The sequence below is a fragment of the Anabas testudineus genome, chromosome 1 (assembly GCF_900324465.2).
Source record: "Anabas testudineus chromosome 1, fAnaTes1.2, whole genome shotgun sequence".
NCBI lineage: Eukaryota > Metazoa > Chordata > Actinopteri > Anabantiformes > Anabantidae > Anabas > Anabas testudineus.
This window is the reverse complement of record NC_046610.1, coordinates 10791907-10816588: the sequence shown is the minus strand read 5'-3', so window position 1 is coordinate 10816588 and position 24682 is coordinate 10791907. Positions and strand designations below refer to the sequence as shown.

At 42.8% G+C, this 24682-nt stretch overlaps 1 protein-coding gene across 1 annotated transcript; it reads left to right on the top strand.

Annotated features, from left to right (window-relative positions):
* Nucleotides 1–891: 891 nt before the first annotated feature.
* mxd4 (MAX dimerization protein 4) lies at nucleotides 892–22791 on the top strand. The gene is made up of 6 exons (XM_026359884.1): nucleotides 892–1106; nucleotides 1704–1803; nucleotides 5003–5032; nucleotides 16910–17024; nucleotides 18653–18815; nucleotides 19934–22791. The coding sequence occupies exons 1-6, from the start codon at nucleotides 1043–1045 to the stop codon at nucleotides 20092–20094; spliced, it is 633 nt and encodes a 210-aa protein (XP_026215669.1). The 5' UTR covers nucleotides 892–1042; the 3' UTR covers nucleotides 20095–22791.
* The last annotated feature ends 1891 nt before the right edge of the window (nucleotides 22792–24682 follow it).

Here is a 24682-nt window from a genome sequence, read left to right as displayed (position 1 = left end):
AAATTTGTGTTTTAAATGCTTCAAAGTGCATGGGCATGTGAAGTAGTAGTATGAAGTATCTTGTAACTTCTGCTAATTTCGGAAATGTAGTGTTACATTTGGGTAACGATGCATAATGACTGGTTTAGTACTCAAAAAACACAAAGTTCAGGGCTTATAGGCCTACCTGCACGTCATAGCCAAGACCCGAGACCTGGGTGTGCAAGTGTGACTTGCAGTGGCTGTTCCACATGTGGTTGAAAGTGCATTCACAGAGACAACTTAGTACATCCATGTTGCTATGTCAATTCAAATAGCACATAATGTCTTTGGCTACTTAAATTTTAAGACGTGCAAAAAAAAACAAAAAACAAAAAACAAACATATCATATACTTTACTTACAACCCAGTTTAGCTCCTGCAGCCTCATATAAGACTTTCATAATGTGCTTTACAGGAAATAAAGAAGCTGAAAGTAAATCTGTCATGCTGCACACTCTTATGACACATAGCTGACTTATATTTAAAAAAAAAAAAGAAGCTGTCAGCCTTGATGACCACTGATCATAGTTTATTTCATGGTCCAAATCCAAAAGCATACCCAGGAGAACTTTGGCAACCAAAACAACACCCAGGTTTTTCTAGCGTACACGCCCAGAATTCATCCCCGCCCAATCACAGCCCGCCTGTCTGCACATCGACCCAATCAGCTACGGAGGAGGCGGGACGCTCTAGTTGTTGCTAGGGCATGTCCATTATGACTTCTAACTTGTCAGGCCAATCATTTCGCACCTCACAATTTAAAGCCCGCCCATTCGTTAGACACAGCAATAGTGCCCGCCTCCTGGCGTTTCTGATTGGACGCGGTTCGATCACTCTCTTCCCTGAGTTTTAGTTAGTTGCTATTGATACTGTAGTTTGGAGTCACTGAGACTCAGAAGTGAATATAGGAGCATCCATACATCGCTGTGAAACAGTCTCAACAATATCCATTCCACTATTTTATGACTTGTACATTTGTGTAAATAGACTGTTTCTATTTTTATATCGAGACAGCAACGAGATGGAACTTAATTCTCTTTTAATTCTGCTGGAGGCTGCAGAGTACCTGGAAAGAAGAGACAGAGGTATTTCAAGCTAAACTGACAAGTTGACAACATTTCCACGCTAGCGACGATCGTGTGACTGGATCATCTGTTAGATTAGTTTTGTCGTTTTTAAAGTTTTGCCACAGTGCAGGTATGATGTCACTTTGTAGACAACGGGACACAGAGCAGACGATGGGTGCCAACTGGACCTAGCAGCCTGTATGCTAGAGCAACATAGATGTAACTCAGGATTTTAAAGGGTGTCATGGTATTTATGATCTGTTTTCATACAGGACACGTTATGTGCTTATACTCGGAGGGTAGTTCGTGTGTATGGTATCACACTCACAGATGACTTGTAAATCTTGAATTATTGTTGAAATGTAAACCTTGCTGGAGGTTATTACTGTGCTATGTGTGTCTTTGAAGGCATCACAGTCAGAATCGATCACGTTTTGTTCCTCTTGAATTGACATGTGTACACTTTGTGGCCATCTCACAGTTTCCCTAAATGACTCATCGACAGCTTTTCCTTTTAATATTGCTGCGGACATCACGAGAAATGAACTTAATTCATTTGCTCTCTCTCTCTGTGTGTGTGTGTGTGTGTGTGTGTGTGTGTGTGTGTGTCAACAGAGGCAGAGCACGGTTACGCGTCGGTTTTACCGTACAGCAGCGACTTTTCCAGAAAGAAAACGAAAGCTTCTCCAATATCCAGAAAAACCCCGAACAATAGGTAAATATATTTCTTCCTGTTTCGTATGCTGGTGCTCACGTCGACCCATCGAAACGCACGCACACGCACGCACGCACTCACGCACTCACGCACCAGGCTTTCCACGCAAACTGCCATCTTCCTGCTGCCTGGGTTGGGCTCTCTCTCTCTGTTTTGGTCTCTCCAATAAACACTGCCACGCGTACACTGTCAACTCTGCTGCTCCCACTCTCTCTCTCTCTCTCTCTCTCTCTCTCACACACACACACACACACACACCTGAAAAGCCTCACCATGCTGACAGAAAACACCCTCGACATGCACGTAACCTTTCGTTTCTGCACCCTGTCTCACACGGCTATCTTGCTTCTTTATTCATGTGGTTAGTGTGACCTGCATGTGTGTGTGTGTGTGTTGTTAATTGCATGTGCAGTAAATGGCCCTTTTCCAAGGGGTTCCCATGTCTGCCACACACAGATCAAAACTTCTGATGACACTTTTTTAGCCATTGGTTTGAAATCTCTCATCAACACCAAGCTGGAGCTCATGTATAAATTGTCACAGGTTGTAGTTACTATACACATGCCTGTAAGCACGCAGTCCTATTACATAAGTAAATACATGTAGGTTTCATTTTCGGTTCAGTCCAGCTCATGCTCCCTTTTAATTCAGCTAAACAGCTGATTAAAGGTCCTTTAAACATCGGCACCTTGACATCTAACTAGCATCTTTAATTCTCCTTAATCTGCCAAACTTTCTTTAGATTAATTGAGCCTAAAAGATCAGCACAAAACCTGATGCTCACATGGCGAACGCACCAGGTGGACCTTCACTAAACTGGCCTGAATGAGGGTTTGATTTAAAGAGTTCATTCACTACATGTACATTTTTACATTATTTTGTTAATTCACACACTTTTGGTAAAACTCACAGAAATGTTTGAATCATCAGAAGTTTTATTCCCAGGAACACTTGCATATCAACTTCTGATTAAATAGAAAAAAAGAACATTTCCTGTTAACTAATGTTCATTTAGGGAAGCACACTCAGCCTGATTTCCCCACTAGTGAATCTCCAAGTTACGTCATTGCGCGTACAGTACAGCGTGCTAACCTGTGGTGCTACTATTATAATTACATTCCTATCTAAGGTGTATGGGTTTGTGCTTTTGTGTGTGATAATAGCATCCGTTCGGCACAATGAATGCAGTCCTTTCCACATTCCTTTGATAGTCTCAGATGGAGTAACACAATTATTTATGTTAAATATGTGAATGCACAGGGTTAGATGTGTGTATGAGGATGTGGCAGGTGGGTGTGGTGGCTAAAACAGACACACACTGTGACAAATACCAGCCCACTGAGCTTCATACACCAGACCTGCTTTTCCAAATTCCCCAGCTCCCTTTATACTCGCCTGCAGTTTTTTTTTTAGGCATCAACAGGATACTGGATGGTAGTGAAGTAAAAAACAAGTTTGAACTGAAACCATATTTTCTGTTGAACAGAAGCTCGCTGTTCATTTAAAAAAAAAAAAAAAAGCACAATGCTTGTTTTGTTGAACGAACAGCCCTGTCTTATAGCTTTTGATGTCATGATCGAATCTGCAAATTAAAACAGATAACGTGGTTTGCGATGGTGCTATTTCTGCACAGAGAAAGAAGGAACCCAGATGGAGTTTCCTTGTTTACTCAGAGACGGTTGTTAAACGTAAGCACCTTCTAAAAAAATAGTGAGACCGGGAATTTTATTGACCTCTTTTGTCACCTGCCTCAGAGCTCAGGTGATAGGAAAAGCCCAGTTTAACTTGAATTATGTTGGGGAAGATACACATGCTGAGCTTTGCCAATTTGTACTGTACATGTATGCGATGGAAATTGTTATAAGAATAATTTACAGGCCTTTGATCGTCAGGACGCAGTTTATCGCACGGTTCTTTGCATGCTACAGCATACTTTTACGTAACATGGAAAGGTGTGTGATAACTTGGAGCTAGTACAGGTCTGTGGGCAGACTCTTCCTTTTAAATCTGCTGCATTTCCTGGTCATGCCCTGTGCTTTGACTGAGAGGTTTTCCCAATTTGTGCAGGTTTGAATAGCACGACTTCCTCCATGACAGAATAAAGCTCTTTGTCTGCCTTTTGGATCAGGTTATTAGTAGCAGTTTAACATCCTGTGCTCCTCCCTGGATGTGCAGGGGTCACATTATCCCAGTTACACAGCCGCCTGTAACCCTCTTGGTGCAGCGAGCAGCGTTGCTGTGCAGACGCCTCGGCCTCCTCGAGCACAGCTGTGGGAACCACTGCTTCACAGGCACAACGGCTCTCAGACAGTGGAAAATCTGAAAAGGCTTGTTGTCAGTCTGGCCCTTTGTCGTCGTTGTTTTTGTTTTTATTTCCGTGGTATCCACGACAGTCTCATGAACAGAGGGCCTGTTTCAGATGGACTGTAGTGCCCTCGCTGCTCCCGGCTGCACATCATAATAGGGACTCTCCTCGGAATAGCCCACACGCTGAGGAATTCTGCGGCGTCTAGGCCTCCAGATGCATGAGTGTGTTTTTCTCCCATGTCCATGCTGATGTTCAGCCCCAGCGTGCAGCAACAACAGCAGTGCGTGCATGCTGTTTGAATGCGTGCAGCGTCGGCAGGGAGGGGGGTGTTGTGTAGTGTCACAGACACTTCTGTCTCTCTGGGACAGTTGCCCTCTGCTGTACGCTTTCTCACAGACGTCAGATTTAAAAAAAAAACAACAACCAGGCTTCACTTTTTGCACACTTGTCAGCAATGTCTATTTCCAGAGTGTGTGCTCGTCTGTGCCCCTAATTCACCAAATCCAAGCAGATATGCAACAGACTATTTTAAATCAGAACTGTTTTAGAGTATCACAGAATTGCATTCCACAGCTTTACTGTGTAGAACCTGCAGCATTCACAAGTCCTAGAGTAACCTGGAGGCAAAAAGAAATGGAAAAGCTGATAAGACTCGCGGCCTTTCTTTGATCTGTTGACACCTTTTTATTTTCTGAATGTTCCTCAGATCTGCTCTTACACGGCTTCATCTTCCAAACGTCTTGCTTTTATCTGCCTTGCGTTTAGATCAAAACATTTACTAACCCAGCCTCACACCTCGGGATTATCCATCTCCGAGCTTTCATACGTCTGTGTAGTATTTTTGTGTAGTTTTGACTCTCATTTCTTGTTTCTGTGTGTTTGCTCCTTCAGGTCGTCACACAACGAGCTGGAGAAACACAGGTAAGGCGATATCCAGTGTTCTTTAACCTAGTCCGTGTCTCTTGTCTGTCAGATTTGTAAGTAACACACTAAGTGAACAGGCTGCAGGTAGACATCAGATGTTTTTCTTTTCAGTCAGAGGTCATCTTCAAAGAGCCAGAGATTGAATCAATTAATTCTCCTTTAAAACAGACAATAAGCTGATTTCAAGAGCCCCGTCACGTTGATTAGATCTGTCTCCATTTCACGGCTGAAACTCGTTACCTTGTATGGAAAGGGAATCCTGTCAGTAATGTGATAATCCTGTTCAGAATGATGCTGTGAATTGAGGTGGGGTGAGCCTGGCCCTCTCCTGTCAGTTCTCCAAACTGAGAATCCACACACACACACACACACACACACACACACACACACTCACACCGCACGAAAATCCTGTTTTTCTACTATCAGTGTGCACTTCACTGAAGTTCACAAACATTTTTATTCGTTTCCTCCCTTTGGAGTGCAGTCCTCAGCTTGAGGTGATGCGAAATCTTTGGTCATTAAAGACACAGACGTCTGTTTTTGTCGTGTTTTGGCTTCCTCAACAGTAATAAACACCTTTAATACATGCAGCTATGACACTCTTGTGACAGGAGAATCTCGTCAGGAAGCAAAACTCCTCTTTGATACAACAAGGTCTAGCTTCTTTGGAGAATGACATTTTAAGGAAGTAGTAATGCAGTTTAGTAATCTGGGTGTTTTCTTGTGCCTCAAGGTCACCCTAGTGGATTCTTATAAAAAACTATCTGCCAGAGAGGATTTAGGAAACGTCCTCTGCAATCGCCAGCGCTCGAGCAGAGGGCTGAGATGGGTGTGTTAGGCTGCATGTGCATGACACACTGTCACCCACGTTGAGGGAGTTGTGTTTGCCAGTCACATGTCTAGGAGTGAGTAATGGATGCGTGCGGAGCAGAGAGAAACAAGTAAAAACATATTCCTCTCTGACCTGAGACTCAGAAAAGGTCCTGGCTGATTACGCCGCAGGTGTTGAGACACAACAGTTACCTCATGTCCGATAATAGGGTGCGGTTGGTTGCCAATGAAGTGGCGTCCAGTCAAACTGACAGTGCCGGTAAAGTGTTCCATAATCACTTTACTCACTTCCCTCGTAGTTACTAAAAGTGTGTTATTACCAAGATAAGTGTCATGACTGTAAAACATCTGACACCAGTTTTTGTTATGTCACCTCTGATACATGCAGCTATGATTGTTCCTGAGCTCACGCTCTTGTGACAAGAGAATCGTAATTCCATATTTAAAAAGTACTTTCCTGAAGTTTCACCCACGGCCGCTGTTAGGAAAATAATTATACCTTTACTTCTTGTAATGACAGACCCCGCAGTGACGAGGTTTCATTGTGATCCCTTGCTACGCATTGCATCCTGATTCAGTCTCTGTCTGGACCTGTGGCCCCAGTCACACGATTATTACTCCAACACACAGCTGTAAACGCGTATTACTCTATAGTTAAACAACTAATACTTAAATGATTAATTGCTTGGTTCACTTACTAAGAAAATCACTCAGCAGAAATTTAGACATTTACAGTGTTTGTCTAGTAAAATTCTAATAACCTGCTAATTCCAGCTACTCACGTATGACTTACTCAAATATACGATTCTGTGGAATCATTTTTATCATTCACTATTTAAATGTAGTATAATCTTTAATTTGACTATGGATGTTTATTCCTGACTGATGGAAAATGTCCAATTACTCACAGTATCTCACTTGTCTTCATCCAGTGCTCAGACACGTGATCTTTACTGTGTTGTGTCACGATAATGATCCTGAGCCTGAGTTTGTGTTCAGATTAATCACTGGAAATATTTTTGTGTATATACCTTTTGTTTTGGGTTATTCAGTTCGACAAAGCATGCGACCTGAAGATGTCACGTTGTGTTCTCTGGGCCTTCGAAAATCGAAAGCTAAAATATGAGTACAGTAGTTTCAATCACACTGGTTAGCTGAAAGGAATTAACCTATTGTCCTCGGTTGATTTGTGTCTGTTGTCTCGTGATTCATAAGAAAACCAAACGTTGTCAAACTAGTTTAATGAGTGTCTAACCATTTTAAAGCCCCAGCCCTGTTTAATCTACAGACATTTTGGTATCGCTTCTAAAAACCTGATGTACCTCACACCCTCCAGGGAGGCGCTGATGTTTGAACCCTGACTCACTGTCTTTGTTTGTTGTTGTGTTCGGTTCACAGCGGTGCTGCACAGAGACGCTCTTGTTCAGCATGTTCACGAGGTAGACAAGGTGACTGATAAATGTCTGCTTTAAACGCCGGGAGGCGTTCACTTTATTGTCGATAGTCAAATAGTTAATTCACGTTACCTCGCAAGAAGTGAAGTAGTATACGTGTAGCTGGAATTAGTGAATACATGACCAGACATTCAGTACCAGCTTTCTCATATTGTAATTACCTTCATATTTGTAATATCAGTAAAAACAATGTTAAGTGTGATACACAGCCATACCAGTCCATTATAGTCTGCCTGTATGTCAACGCACAGTAGACGTTCAAATCAGAACTTCACCATTTCCTCACCAGACTCTCTGGCTGCTCACTGGTCTCATGTCCTGCTAGGTGTCTCTCATGAAACTGGCTGCTGGCTTGGCAGCCGTTCAGAAGGCACCCCGCATATATTTGTGTCCTCTTATCAGAGTGAGACGTCTGGGTGGATGCCAGCTCTGTCCCACTGGGGCGTCTGTCCTGACAACCTGCTTATCTGCTGCAGCCTGCGTGAGTGCAGCTCTGTATAGACCATCTCAAGTGTGACTCTACTGTTTTGTTTTTTTTCTCTCCTCTTTGCACTGGCGAAGGACTGAGCTGCAGAACACCAGCTCGACGCTGCTTTGAAACCAAACGCTACTGTGTGGTTGGTTTCTGATGGCATTGCTTCCTTCCCATTTCTGTATTCAACCGCTCTTGATCACGCCTATGACGACTCTTCCCTGCCACACATGTCCTTTTCTAGCAATGCCAAGAAATTGCAAGACTACAGACGTTTCGTTTCCCACATATCACCTGTTTACAGGAAATCAGAGTTCAGTCACGCAACGCCCAGCAGCTGGTATGTTTGCGGTGCTTCCCTCAATTGAGAAAAGGATTTACAGATCTATTTCTGTCTCTCCTGACACATGCACTATCAGCGACTGTCAGGTGCTCTTGGTTTCATTTCTGAGCTCACTCGCAGTGACGTTCAAAGTTTGCTCATGGATTTCAACAAATCTGTTTGTCTTACATGACCTGTAAGTCGCTGGGTGACATCTACTGAAATGTAAATTTACCTACACATGCTGGACGTAGGAGCAGGAACTCACTTTGTCACAGTCTGATCTTGCTAATTAAATTTACTCTCCCCGTGTCTTCTACTCCCAGCCGTGATGGATGACTTATTTGGCTTCAAGGATTTCTTTCCGCTCCAGTGAAGCTCGCCTGTGTGTCTGAGCGTGTGTGTGTGTGTGTGTGTGTGTGTGTCTTTGGGCTGCTGGGCAGTGGCAGTACCTCGCCAAGCTGTTTGAGTTATGGTGGTGTGTCAGTGGGAGGGAGCCGTCCTCAGCCTTGTTACTTCCCCCCTGTACTTTCTACTCTTTGTCTTCCTTTCTCCAGAGACCACATCTGTTGTTTTGTGTAATCTTTTTTTTTTTTTTTCCTCGCTCTTCTTTTTGCCCCTAAAAATGCTTGAGTCAGCAGAAACCTGAGGCAGTAAGGAGGAGAAAGGCCTTTATCACTCTTTACTGGTGCTCCTGCCACAACTCATCTGTGCCCATTTCTCCTCTTTTTAGGCATAAATCTTCTCTTGTGACAAGGAGTTTATGTGTAAAACGGCAGGGACAGATCTCGCCTGTCTGGTCTGGTGATGCAGCAGGTTTCTATTCTCGTGGTTTTTGTGCTCACTCAGTTGTTCTCTGTGAACCATGGCTTGGGAAAAAACACAATTCTTTGGATTGAATCTGTATATTTTAGTAATGACAAAGTAACAAATGAACTTTTTATGAGCAAAACAGCAACTACACAAACACTATTAATGCTTTTTGTACAGTAGGGAGGTCCAGCTACGTGGTGAGTCTCTGGAGCAACATGGATTTTGCGCACATGTGCACAGCAACTCATGTACGAATGCTAAAGCTTTGCTGCACACAAGTAGCAAGAGCTGCTGATGATTCATGGGCCTGTTAATCTGTGTTTTAATGTGGATTTTAACGGACTGTGCAGCAATTGTGAGGTTAAAGGTCATGTTTCATGTGATGAAAATGAATCAGTATTATACAGAGTTAAATGTTATGTCATGTTATGTTATAGGATTCTACATTTTCTACATTTGACCTTCTGTATGCTTCCTGCCACTCTACTTTTATTTTTTATATTCTCATATGATTGCACGTGACTTGTGCATCTAACTTTCTCAAATGTCATTTACATTCCTTAGGTGTCATTTCGGATTGTGTGGGCAGTTAATAAACCAGAGTAATGAATCATTTACACCCACTGGCCACTTACTAAGGTACACCTGTTCTTCTTGTTAACATAGATATCTCATCAGCCAATCACATGGCAGCAACTCAATACATTTAGGCATGCGGACATGGCCAAGACGATCTGCTGCAGGTCAAAGTGAGCATCAGTATGGAGAAGAAAGAGGATTTAAGTGACTTTGAACGTGACATGGTTGTTAGTACCAGACAGGCTGGTCTGGGTATTTCAGAAACTGCTAATCTGCTTCACCCACAACCATCTCTATGGTTTACAGAGAATGGTCTGAAAAAGAAAATAACCAGCGAGTGGCAGCTGTCTGAGTGAAATGCCTCGTTGATGCCACTTAATCAAGACAAAGTAAAGGCAAAAGGGGCTCTAACCCAGTACTAGCATGAAGTACCTAACAAAGTTGCTCTTAGTAAGGCTCGGGGGCCACGTGAATCAGTCTGTTATGAGTTTTTATTGCCATAGAAATATATGTAAAACAGGAACTAATGATTGTGATCAAGTTAGTCTGCACGTTATTTTCTTTTTATTGTTGAATCTACAAAACATCAGGAAATAGTGAAAGTGGTTCTGTTTAAACTCAAAGATGTTTAGTTTGATAAACGTTAAATATTTTAATATGTTTGTTCCACTTACATGTATATAAGTGGAGCTTTTTTTAAACAGTTCCGATACTGTATCTTAAAGGTTTGTCTTGTACCAAAATAAGAAGCTCCTCGGCGCTTTCATGTCAAACTCGGCTGTGATTGCCGCACCTATGCTGTCTGTGGGCCATCGTGTTTGCTGAAGGCATCTGCCTTTTTGTGTGTTTGACCTCACAAACCGAGATATTTCAGTACCTCAGCACGACCACTGTAGACCTAGATTTATATGAGAATGTCCCTGCTCTCTCTCAGGTGTTGCCGCTCAAGGGTAAGCAGGAACAAAAGTGTGTTGACTGAACCATTCATGGTTTGTCCCCAGGCCTTGTGCTCCTGAAGAGGAGGAGGAGGAGGAGGAGTAGGAGGCAAAGACATTCTTATCCGTTGCCAAAGGGAGGGACGGAAGGCAGCGTAGGACATGGCTGCTCTGTGTGTCAAGCAGGCAGCCTGAAATTCAAGTCAGCAGAGACTATGCACACATACTGTACACTGGAATGCAGAGTTAGGTCGGAGAGGCAGTTTAGGGGAGGGGGGTTTGTGGGTGGATCGGGGTCACAAAACTGGCAGGCCACGTATCACCAGAACGCTCAAAATGCATCCGCGGTTAGTGCTGCTTGTTTTTCATTCATCATCCTGTTGTTTTTTTTTTCTTCCATTATCTTTAATTTGTTCTTTCAAGTTCGACAACAGCAGCTCTCAACCATTTACCTTACATAACATGTACATGTCACAAGTTGCATAAGTCTGCAGGATGTGACTAGGTCAGCCAAACTCTGCTCTTTTTTCACTTGATTTAGTTTTTTCACTTTTAGTGTACAGTGTGCCCAAGTCAACAAATCCTAATTTTGTGTAGTAGAACGTCTCCCTTTCTCCTCTCGCCCATCAGATAACCCCTTGTGACCCCTTTAGGAGTCTCACATTAGACCCCACCCAACTTTTCATAAGCCTCATTTGAGAGTTAAACCTGCACTTTTACAGTCACCACGGACGCTGGAGTCCTCTCTCATGCCACTAGATTCCTGTGTGTTAATCATTGACATGGATTCATTATAAAACCAGAGCTTCTCGTGTCAGGGGAATGTGTTTATTGAGCTCACTGAACTTGTCTCCGCTAGTCTGTCCAAGATTTGCAGACGTACTTTGCAGTGCACAGAGCAGAAGGCAATTAATGTCCAGGTCTGTCATTTGACATTGTGTTGAAATGATTCAGAGACGTACAGGGAAACCTTTCCTTTTTTTCCCCCAACCTATCTCCTGGTTCGCTTACACACTCTCCTTTTTAAGTTCTATTTGACATCTGTTTTTCTGTTAACACTGCTGTTAGCTGACTGTGCTGACGAAGGGATTTTGTAATGATCCGTGCTCATACAGTGGATTGTTTCACTACATGCAAAAAATCAAATGAATCTAATTCCTAGGCATCTCTCTTACGCTCTTACACGCCCATGTGGAAGTTCAAGTTTGTTTTGTGGGAATACTACTACAGCGAGTGAACAACAAAACCGGCTAAATGTGTAGTTTCCTGTTGTTTAGTCACCAGTAAAGCATGCAGCGCCCTAATTCCACGAGTAGTCAAGTATCTAAGCGCCTCCGTCTGTCTGTGCGTGTGAGAGGAGAATCATGTGAGGGCAAGCTCCCTATTCCTGCCGTCAGGAGAATGTGTTGATGGGAGACTTGTCTCTGTCTGCCTTGCTTTGCAGTTGTCGCTGCACACACAGTGGGTGGGTGTGGCATCCTTGATGATAGAAAACAAACACAGCTCGTCCCAGACGAGTGACATTTCATGTCTGTGTGATAAAAGCCTCTCGTGTCACCCGTCAGTGTGTCTCGCGTGGGTAGCGTGGCAAACCACCACGAGCCCGTCGGTTTCACATGAGCTGCTTCAGCGCCGTCTTATTTTTCTACCCCCTTGTTTTTCAGAGACAGCACGTTAGATCTCTGTTAAATGTAAACATGCTCAGGGCGGGGCCCACTGACGAAGTGAGCTGCTGAAAGGCCTAGTGTGTGTAGCATTTGTTGACTGGCCCCTGGCTAGGGTCCCTCACCACCTAAAACCTCCCTGCATCTGCCTCATACTCTCCAGAAACCTGCCAGCCAGATGTGGAGCCACTCTACTGGCAACCCCAAATTCCTCCACCTCGCCATGGTGATGCACACTCTCGCAATGCAGCCCCACTTTCACTTCACATAACAGGGCTGCGCTGCAAACAGCAGGCCAAATATATATATATATATATATCATATATATATATATATATATATATATATATATATATATATATATATATATATATATATATATATATATATATATATATATATATATATATATATATATATACATATATCTGACATTTGAGAGTGTAACACCGGTGTTACTAAATGATTGTACATACACAATAAACAAAGACTGTTTTATGATTTTAGAGATTAGAAAATATACATAAAATATGAAGAAACTTGAACTGTAATTCTGTTATTTTTGTCTTATCTCTTGTTTTAACAATTGTAGCTGTTATTTCTGTCAGTTACGCTGCATTCACAATGTTTACTGCCAAGAATAACACAGTAGCATTATTAAAACGTCACGAGCAGTCAGACCATCATGCAGAGTTCAATGTTATTATTACCGATAAGAATGATAACCTCAACTGTAAATGAGTTCCACGCTGTAATTAGCTAGAATTATCCTTTAATTTATTAAACCAACAGATTAGATCCTCTACCAAGTCCATATGTAGCATTTTGAGATAAACCTATTGCATTATTGCGCCCTCCTAAAGCTGAACTCGAGTCAAAACAACACCCGAGGCCTGGCATTGCGTTTTCTTTTCTTTAAATCCAACCAGGGAGAAAACCAAGTCAGCTCCAGCAGAGAGGGGAAACATTGCAGCGGTGTTTCTGATGACATTTGACCTGAGTTTAGCAGGTTTGGCCCCGTGCCAGACAAGCCACTCAGTCCTGTGCGTATGGGTTGAGGAATGCGCCGGGCTGCAGCGAACTCATTAAACAGTGCAGTGAGTGAGGGGTGAAGGCCTGTTGTTTGCACTAGCCTGCCTTCTCATGCCCTGCAGCTTTTTGTGGGTCGATAGATTTGCAATCCCAGAGCTCTGGATGGTAGTAGGACACACCAATGTTACTAGGACAGTGTAAGTGTGTGTGTGCGTGTGGGCGAGCCACTGTAAAAACGGTCATGGTCACTATTTTCGTCCTCTGGAGCAGTGCACACAAATATCCTTCGATATGCATCTTCCAGACGTACACAGTTTGCTGTACGTACACTGCTTGCCTTTGACTTGAGCAGCAAAACAAGATATTTTCACGCTTGTTCTCTTCCCAAGGCCCAAATCGAGCAGCTCTGTGAGAAAGGCCTGCTCTGTACCCAGTAACCTTGAGCATAAGTCAGCAGTTTAAATAGCTTGTTCCAGTTTCAGGAGCGTGCAGCTTTCTGAGCAAAAGTTCCTTTTTTCTCCTCGGCCTTTGCTTTGTTTTGGCACAGAGCCTCTGATGGAGAGGGAAGAGGAGGGGGAGGGAAGGCCAGAGATCAGACACAAATCATCCCGTGGTACTCTGCACGTGAACGTGGTCAGGTGGTTATTTCCCCGCAGACTGCAGAGCAGATCAAATTGTAGATTCACCATCAAAATCCTCCAGCGCAGAGAAATCGTAGTCCGCTTTGTTTGTGGATTTTTAGCTATTCAAATTTCCCGATTAAAATCGAAGTAGAGTAGAAAGGTGATACATTTTTAGTTGTCATTGCTCACATGCTTTTGTTTCAGCACATTTCTTCTTGTTTTAAGTGCATATTGTGTCCAGTATATAATGAAATCTTCATTTTTGCACTGTGTGTGAACAAAAAAACAAAACTCTGTCTTAACCCTTCTGTGTTACTCTGTGACTGCATTCAAAGACCTTCCTATTTTCAACCCAGACAAATTGGAAAATTTGTTGTGATTCAGAACCATGTGGACCAGGATGTGCTCTCTGCCATGGACACAACATTCACGCTCCTCTGGTGCCACGATTTGCTTGGCTGTTCGAGGCAATCTGATAAACATTGCGTGACCAGGGCTTGGCTTAGAAATAACAAACGTGAGTGAGGGAGGTTCCTAACACCACTTCATATCGGCTGTGCACTCTTGAAGAAAAATAGAGAGCGTGTCTCATGGCAGGGAAACACATGCTGACAGGAGGGAGCTGTCACTGACACACTGCCAGGTTTAACACGGCCCCGTCTTATTGATATGCGTCAGAAACATGAAGCATTTCTTAAACAGAGTCACTAGACAAAGAGAGACAAAAACGTAAAGAGTGAATTGTTGTCAACATTGAAAGGAGAAGCTAGTTTAACATGAAGTCAATAGAAACAGTTGGACGTAAGTTTTTTTTTAAATCCTTAATAACAAAATCGGCCTATCAGCACCTTCAGTCTCACATTTTACGGTAAAAATGCACTGAAAAACAGACATTTATCTGAAAGTTTGAACACCAAACACTGGACACATTGATTTTATATATATATATATGGTTAAACTGATGGTAAAAGTGCATGTGTGGAAATTCCTATTTGACAAAATATGCGGTCAGCATACAGGTGGGGTCTGTGATGAATAAATCTGTAAAAATGCCAGAGTCTTCTTGAGGGTGAGTATTCGGGGAACGCCTTGTTTTTGTTTTTCATTACAAGAGAGCGCGAGCGAGAGAGAGAGAGGGGGCGCGGGGTGCAAGATGGTTGCCCATTGGCTCAACTTACCCTTTGGATGATGTGTATGGAGTGCTGGCTAGTGCAGCTGAGCACACTGCACTCAAAGAGTCCTTTTTATAACCCAAGAGAAAGTCATCCACTAGCTCGGACCCCGCTCCCGTCCAAAAAAACACCCATCCACCCCCTCTGCTGCAGACCCCCACAGCTCCTTCCTGCCCGCTTCCCTCTGGCTGGACTCCAGGTGCTTCATGTGGCTCGACTGGGGCAGGTTGGAGGTGGGCCCCCACCCCTGTCCTCAGAAGACACTTGTTTTCCAGTGGGATGAAGGGTGTGTTGGTGTTGGCAGGGTGGAGCAGCGGGTAGAGGGGCTCAGCGGATGGGGGTGGGGTGGGGGTGGAATTGCCCCCTGGGAGAGGAGGAAATAAGAAAACGAGAGCACTTTCACACGCTCTTTTTTTGTGAAAGCCGCTGTGCACCTGTGAAGAGGTAGAGGTGGTGTTTCCTGCTAAACCCGGTGCATTTTGAGTCAAAGACGCAGTTTTATTTAGGACTTTGGATAATTATGTCTAGTCCATGAGACTCTCTGTTGCCCACAGGCCATTTCTGGTAGACCTCTAAATGAAACAGAAGGGGCTAGTGAGAGGGTCTTACTCCATGTGAAAAACACAGGCGACGCCCTTCCTGAAAATGAAAGAAAAAAAACACAGGGACAAGTGTGTGTGTGCATGTGTACAGTGTTTTTGTGCACCGGCTGCAGTCTCCTGTACGTGCTCATCCCTGCAGCCATTCCCTGAGAGCTTCATTTCTCTGATTAGGTTTATTGTGCTTGCAGCGATGGCCAGTGGAGACCTTGTATTGTTTGAGTTTGTTTACCGTTCAGCCGGAGTTAGCCAAAGGAATGGGAGAAAAGGGGGAAGGCTAGCTCAGAACAAAGAAACGGTTCATGGACTAGCTTGACTAATGGAGGATTGAAAGGCCTTTATGAACAAATTTGAATGGAGCAAGGACAGAAAGGGGAGGTAATCTTCAGATAGAAACGCTGTGACTAAAAACAGCCCTTTGAAATAACATACAGTATCCATACTGAGTCCACACACAGATGAACTTTGCTTTGTCGCCACCGTCACTGAATTGAACATCCAAATGCTGCATCCAGTGAGTGTTTACTTGTTAGTGCAGGGTTGTTGGCCTGCGGGGCTTTGGCAGGAACACAGAGTCATAATTTGTATCTTGAGATCCAGCAGAATCACTAAAACAGATGTGAAACTTCTCATGGCCATCGTTTTGGTCAATAATGAATTTTTGCACCCAGCGACTGTGTGAAGGACTCGCCCAACAGCTTCGAGTGCAGCAGGGCTGCATCGACCTCACACAAGATTTGTCAAACAGGCGGCTCAGATCATATTTAGGTCAGTGTGTTGCACTGAGGAATTCTGCAAGTGTGACTGCAACATTTTGCGAATATAGTGTAACAGATTTTAAAAATGTAGTCACCAAAAACTGGGTTAGATAAATATACATTTAGCTAAAATAAATTGATATACCCACACCTACCAACAGTAAGTGTCCAAGCCAAGGCCTCGCATTGCTTTTCGAATTTGTGTCATATGTGGGTGTAAGGTGGCAATAGGGCTTCCTATTAAGGACATATGTAAATGTTGAGGTAGAATTTTGGCGGTGATGGTAAGATATGATATGAAAACTGCAACAATACATTTCCACATTTGCAAACAATTAAATTTAACACCATACTGCAGCCTTATGACACTTCCTTCCTAATGTTTGTCTGGAACAGTGCAGAGCAGTTTCAACAACACAACACAGCTCTAGTTGATGTCGAGCTGATTGATTGAACATTGATATTTCAATACATCCAGTTCATTTTGAAGAACTGCAGAATACATATGGATAAAGGTGTTTGCCCTGCAGACAGACTAGGATGTGACTTGCCTGCCTGTGCAGCCCACTAGTCTGCTGGTGAAACGTGTGCTGACTCTCTCTGTGCTTGTGTGCTTGCAGACGTGCCAAACTACGGCTGTACTTGGAGCAGTTGAAGAAGTTGGTGCCTTTGGGTCCAGACAGCACGAGACACACCACACTGAGCTTGCTGAAAAGGGCCAAGATGCACATCAAGGTACTAAAAAATGAAATAATCAATCACTGATTGATATATTAGCCTGTCCGAACCCTAATTTATCAGCTGTTCAACAGAAAGTTGAACAGTGGTTTGATAAACGACACTTGATGTGGTATTTATAGAACATAGCAGTCAAACACGTGCTGGCCTCACGTTGAATCGTGAGCATTTGCTGCTTTGCCTACTTTTACGTTGGATTAAATAAAATATCGTCACTTCTGCATTTCAAGACTCAACCAACAATTGATTAATAAAGAAAAGGTGCATGCAGCAATGGTGAAAAAAACCTATTTTCAACTTTATCAACTTTATTGTAGAGTAGAACTAGATCAGAAGCTGGTTTTTCATCTTCCTGATCTTCATTAAGAATACACTCAGTGCTCTACTTCTCCTGTTTGTTTTAGTTGTTTGTTTTTTTTGTCGCATACTTTAAATGTTATATTGTTTTCTAATCTTTCAATCGGTGCAGTTCAGAGACTGCCAGAAACAAACAAACAAAAAAAAAACAACTCCCAAAACTGAAATGTGATATTTGAAACGAGATAGCTGAACGTTTAGTTTCTTTAAAGCCAACTCCTCCTCCGTGGTTCATTAACTGTTTCAGCACACACACACACACACACACACACACACACACACACCACGGGGATAATAGATACACAGCAGGACAAGCAACTGTACGTTGAGTTTAGGACACGCTGTAGCGATCTTGCTGTTTACAAGCAGCAACAGTGTGGTTGGTGGAAAATTCAGATGTAGCAAGTTTTAACCCTTCATTTCCTGTTTATCACGCATGTCCTCTCTGCTCAGACGACCTGCGCTGCTTCTCGTCATTGTCTTGTGTCTTCTCGTATTGCCATGGACCACATGTGTTTGACTTCACTTTGATTCACCACCGAAAACTTTCATATGCAGAACAAAGTAGAAAATCGAATCCCACACTGAGTCAAACTTTTACAAGAGTTTACATATGTCTTTGCTTTCTAACCTACAAACCCTGCACAGTCACTTTGCCAAAACATGTTGACATTTTGTACATTTGGCAGTGAAATATTTGTCTGGCATAAAAATTGGATCAATAACTTTTCACCTTTTATATGCAACAACATCTGTATTATGTACACATATAGACAGAACTTGAGCTTAGTCTTATCTTGTCTTTTACTGCTATTAAGGAAGCATTATGTAATAGAGTTAACATAATATTTAGTGGGGGATATACAATACAAATATGCGCAATATGTGGGCGTTAGCTTCTCTTTCCTATAAAATATCAAAGTCAATAACTGTCACACGCTAAGAACATACATAAAGTAATATTATTTAAATGTGGTATTATTTGCCTGCATGCAGCTTCCACATTGGAATTTTTTTTTTCTAAATGTGTTCTGTGTTCCCTCATAATAAGTCAAGGATTGTTGTTGCAAGGCTACTAAAACTACAATTATGAAGCAAAGAAAACAGTTCCCACTGTGACATATCAGAGGAACTGTACTCCGCATTAGTTTAAAGGTGTGACAAAGACATAGAAATATAATTGTATACAGTTAATAGAGAGAGGAAAGACAAACGTGTTCGTGTCCAGCAAATATTATCATTCAACATATGTTGTTGTGTCTCTGCAGAAGCTGGAGGAGCAGGACAGGAAGGCTTTGAACATGAAGGAGCAGCTGCAGAGAGAGCATCGCTACCTCAAACGCCGCCTGGAGCAGCTCTCTGTGTCGGGGTCCGTTGAGCGCATCCGCACTGACAGCATGGGCTCCACCATCTCCACCGACTCCGAGCAAGGTACGCCGGCTTTAAAAAGTAAACCAGCAGTACGACAACAGGCATCAGCTCACTGTAAAACCTTCCTTGTCATAAGTCTGTGTAGTTAACCTGTGGTATATAGAAGGTCTCACTAACCATCTGCTCTGCTTTGCCACGCCACCTGTTCAGTTTATGATGTTATTGTGGTCGGACTATCTAACTATGGCAGCAATGTAAATAAAATGTAGATCATCTCCACTTTTGATGCAAATCCCTAACGACCAAGGTATAGCTCTGACTGGACTTGACACGCGTGCTGTATAGCCTAAAGCCACATTTCGATCTGTTTGCAAAACACAGCTTACACACCACAATGTTATAGGTGCATTAACCACGTGTAACCCCCCCCCTCTAAAGCTGTTGTTTTGTTGTTCTGTGTGTTTCCACTGAAAAGCCACTTTGTGATTAGCCCTGGTCTTGTCTGCCAGGTGATGCAGCAAGGTCAAAGGTTAACACCTCAGCCCGCAGATAAAGACATCTCCTCTTTAGCTACTCATGGTGGGAGCTTTCATGTCATGTGGCTGTTAACTGGTGCAGGTTGCAGCAGCTTAACAGCTTTGTCATGTTTCAGCTGCAGAAATGACCTAGATACAAGCAGGAACTGGTCAAATGCAGTCGCATCTCACACAGATGTACTGTCGACGTCTTTCCTTTTCACAGCTCTGTGTCACATTCTGTGCTTTTATCTAAGTGCAACAGTACGAGTGCCTTCCAGGAGAGACTGTATGAGAATGTATGTCATTATCCAAGTGTGGCCAATCAGAACAGCTACAAACACCTTTGCATTTAGTTGGACCACACTTTGTAGTTAGAGCTTAAAGGTGCTTCGTTAAAAGTGTTGCACTGTAGGTTTACTAATCCTGGATAAGGTAAACACACATGCAGTTGTTTATCAATGGATGGGGATTTGCTACGGGAGCACAAGATCTGCCTGTTTGCCCAGAGTTAATAGCTGCCTAAATCCAGGTTTAATCCACAGGAGCAGCAGGCTCCCTAATAAATGTCCATGGCCGGGTGGAATTAAACAGTTTTCTCTCTATCGCTGTGTTTTTTTAAGACTGAAAATAACCACGTGTTTTCTTCTCTTTTTTGCGCAGAGGTGGACATCGAGGGCATGGAGTTCACCCCTGGCGAGGCAGACAGCGTGGACAGCATTAGCGACGGCGAGGAGGAAGACCACTACAGCCTCCAGAGCAGCTCCAGCGACACCAGCTACACAGCCACACATTCCCACAGACTACAGCCGCACCACTGTTAGACCCCATGCGGACATCCGTCTCCCGACCAGCTTCCTCACCTCTCTTTTCCTTCCTCACTCTACTTGCTCTGACTATTTGCAAACACCAGCGCCGCCCACTACCTACATCAGCCCAACCCTGCAACAGCTGTACAACCTGAACTGGTTTCTCCTTTCCTAACCCAGACTCAACGGGAAGCGTACTGGGCAAAAATGCCTCTCAAGCCCTCCCGACTCCCACCCCTGACCACTGACCCTACCTCACCCTACTGCATCATGCCTGAACCTGTCCCTCCTGACACACCCTGCCCACCCACTGCCCTCATAACCCCTACCTAGTGTTGCTGCTGGCTCAGAGAGAGAGCAGAGCAGATTTTGTGTTTTCTGTGGCGCGGTGGACAGCTTTGACTTGTTAATCAGGATTTTGTAAAGTGTGTGTTTATGTGTGTGTATGTGTGTATGCAGAAGAGAAAAAAAACAAGTGAGAGAGTTTAAGACACAAACAAAATATAAGCTTCATGTCATCCTCTTGTGGCAATAATACACAGAGAAGGCTTTGCACTAAATATGTGGTGTTGAAGGTAAAGCACTTCTGTTTGTTCTGCAATATATGCAACACTGGGACCTCAAATTATTTTCACCATACAGTATCTGGGAATAACTTGACATTTTGGGGAATATGCTAACTGACAGAAGATCAATACCACTCCGTCTGTCTGTTCAGTGTGAAGCCAGAGCCAAGAGATGGTTAGCGCAGCTAAGCATAAAGAAATAGAAGAAGAGTGTGCTGCCAGCATTTCTAAAGCTCATCACGTTATATTTTGTTTGTTTTTTCTGTACAAAACACAAATGTCACTGCTTCTGGGTAAAAAAATAGTCAGGCACATAAACCTCCTGAAAAACTGCAACGTCATCGCTTGTTTTTTGTTTTTTTGTACAGTATAAACAAACAAAATTAAGTGATTAAGGTCCTGTAAGGAAGGTGGTATTAGCAAAGGCAGATTGTCTGCAGCCTTTACGCTAAGCTAAATGAAGGACAGACACGAGGAAGTCTATCAGTCTTCTCCTGTAACTATTAACAAGACAGTGAATGAGCGTATTTCCCAAAATATCAAACTATTGCTTGGATTTTTTCAAATTTTTTTGCATGCCACCAATGAGAACCAGTGCTTCTTTCTCAGTAGCTTTTAAACACAATGACATCATCATCACCAAATGACAAGACAAAATGAAAGAGTTACAGAGCTGTAGCAGAGAGGAAAGAATGTAAATAGATGTACAGTTACTGTCAAAACCCTCATGTCTCCCTCTGGTTGGGATGCCTAACCACTACTCCACACTACTGACCACTACACTATACCACCCTATGGTGTGGATGGACTACTATGTCAAATGAAAAAAGGAGTAGCCTCACAACTAAAACTCTATTCCTCAAAGATTGAATCAAATCTTGTGTTTCCTTTTCAGTAGCGAATTGATGTAGCAATAAATATGAGACGTGGGTGCTTCCTTGGAGTATTTAAATGATTCTGGCGGAGCATGAGGTGTTAATGGGAGACTTTTTCCTTTACCTTTTACCCTGTAGAGGCCAAGTGGGTGATTACAGAGAGCAGACCTTCAGAAAAAGGGGCAACCCTATTTTTTTCCACTAATGGATCCTTCTCTTTGCCCACAACGCCATCTACCCAGAATTTGCATCTCTCTACAGCTCTGTTACTATTTCAAGCATTGCTTATGTGTGTCTGGATTTTTTATTTTTATGATTAACAAGTCAAAGCTGTAAATATGGAGATTAGAAGAAGAAAGAAAAAGGGCCAGCTCAAATGAATTGTACTCTATAGCAGCGCTCATCTTAGCTAACTTCGAAAAACTAATCGCATTCTGTTGCGCTTTTAATTTCTGTAACAAGACTAATGATTTTCTTTTCTCTCTCTGCTAAATGTCACCTATTTCTAAAAGCTTCTGGGCACTGCTGAAAACCAGCGTAGACAAATTTATTCTGTAACTTGTCTGTAACTTATGCACTATTAGTCACTATTGACGGAGGAGGTGCTTCTGTCGCTCTCTGAACATTTTATACTCATTAGACCTCTGGCAGTCTTTAGAGCTTGGCGCCCCAACACTTCAAAAACAAAAAGGGCCGGTCAACCCTGGCAGGTCTGACCAAAAAAAAAAAAAAAAAAAACAAACTACAAAAGACTACAAAAAAAGTTGCATACACAAGAAGCTACTCGTCACTAAAAGTGATTTAGCCAGTGTAGTCTATATTTCTTGTATTAAATTTTGTATTATATTTTCCTAAATGTTCCAAGTGAGTATACACATATATATATAGATATATATATATATGTATATATATATATATGAGAGACAGACGGACAGGAGGCCAGGCTTGTTGAAGGGAGAGTGGGGGCAGGGGAGCTGATACACTGGCCCCTCTCCCTTGAGTGACACTCCTGCTGTCATTCTGTGCCTTGTCAAGCCTTCAAACTCCCTCATCCTCCTCCTCCTCCTCCTCCTCCTCCTCCTCCCACCTCCCAAACCCGCAGTCCCTGCTCAGGTCACACTCCCTTCCTCTTAATCTCATCCTCTCCTCTGGCGGGGCTGAAAGCTTTTATTTCACCCCCTTACCATGCCAAAACACTTCTAAAAGCAAGGGGCACGTGAAGAGAAAACCTAATAATAAATCAAAAAAAAAAAAAAAAAAAGAAGAAGCCCCTTCAGTGTCTACAGAGAAGCCACCTTCTTACTACACCCTGTCCAGGCACCTCTTACCTGACTGTCTGCCAGTGCCGCCTCTGTCACGGAAATAAAAAATACAAAAAAATAAACAATAAAAACACACACACTGGTAAAGACCCATGGCAGCTTCCCCAAATGGTCACCAATGGGGTACAGAACTTCTGGGCTTGAAGAGTGTTTATGGATTTTTTATTTTTTTGTCATCTGACTATTATTGTATGTTGGCTATGTGTTTGTTAAGCGGGAGTCACTGGGAGAGGAGTGATAAAGAATAATACAATCGATGGCAGCTTAAGGTGTTATCCTCCGCGCTCCCAGTGGTTCACCCCAAAAAATAGTGTTACCCATTGATCAGGGGACCTGTTGAGACACAGCAATATTACCATCTTGTGCTTTCTGAGGAAGGGGTTTTAAGACAAGCAGGTGGTCTTGCTTTTGACTCTGTGGTGCATTTTTTGATGACCAACTCTTTACTTTGTTTTGACGAATTTTACCTCCTATCTGCACTCGATCCTGCAGAGAAGCAAAAAAATATATATTTCCTAGATATGAGGAAAAAAAAAAAGCATATTTTGAAAAGCTGTTTTTTTTTTTCTTTTTGTCATTGAGAGTTTACATTCACATCAAAAGGTTTCTACATGACAGTTTGTAGCAAAACTGTCCTTTTTCAGTTCGGTGGTCAAATGAACACCTCAGCAAATCATATTAATAACATAAAATTATTCTCTTGCACAGAACCTCCCAGTAAGAAAAGCGAAAGCTAAAGTCAGAGTGAATGGGATGAACTGAGGGTCAGACACGAGATTATAACTTTTCAGTGGCATCATTGAAAAATGTACATAGCACAACACTCTGAATGAGTGTTTTTGAAGCAGTTGACTGGGTGTGGCAACATTTAGTTTGAATGCTGGATGGATAGTGTTTATGGAAATTCTTTTAATGATGTGCCTTGAAAAAAATGTATTTTCTTAAAAAAAAAAAAAGAAGAAGCAGAGATTGTACCGATTAATGAAGACTGTTAAATCAGTCACAGTTGCTTTTATTTTTAGGAAGCAACAGAAGATGTTACCACTTTATTTCTCGTTCGGAAATGAGAAACATTCATGTCAAGAAGTTGAAGGGGCTCCTCACTGAACTCCCATTAAGATCAAAGCACAATTTAAGAGTCATCAGAGAGACGGAGGCTCAGTTTGGGGGAAAAAACAAAAAACGTGACTTCAGAGCAAGTGCAGACAAGGTTAGATATTTGCTTTCATGTTGCTGTTGCACAGAGATTTTCTTCAGCGTGTTGGGTTTTTCTAAGAGCACAAAAGCACAGTGTGATGTTTGGGGAAGTCAGCAGGCAGACACAGAGAGAGAGAGAGAGAGAGAGAGAGGGTTGGGATGAAATCAGGTTGAAGCACAGACAAAGGACCGTCTGCAGAGAGAGCAGGGACAAGGCAGAAAAGTTAGTGCACGCAAAGGACGCCTCCTTATCCCACAGCCTGCTGATTAATGGTGCTTCTAAAATCGACACACTGACTTCCATTAGATATTATTCCTGCCAAATAAACAGTCACTTTTGAATCTTCCATGTTGAGTAATTAGTAAATGTTCCTTTATGTAATTCCAGACAAATAGCTTTAACTGCTTGTAGGTTTTAGAACAGCTTTCCCCTGTTTGGACTCTAACCCTTTATGTCTCTACTCCTCATTTCCAACCTCTGTATCAGGTGACACTCTAGGCCTGTGTTTATTAGATGTGTCCTGGCAGAGTTATGAACCCAAAAGCCCAGAGAGTGGGCTGGCTCGGGTGTTGTTATAAGGAGGATGTTGGGGAGTTCGTTTGGGCTGACATACTGTGCAGAGTAGGGAGAGTTCTGTGCCAG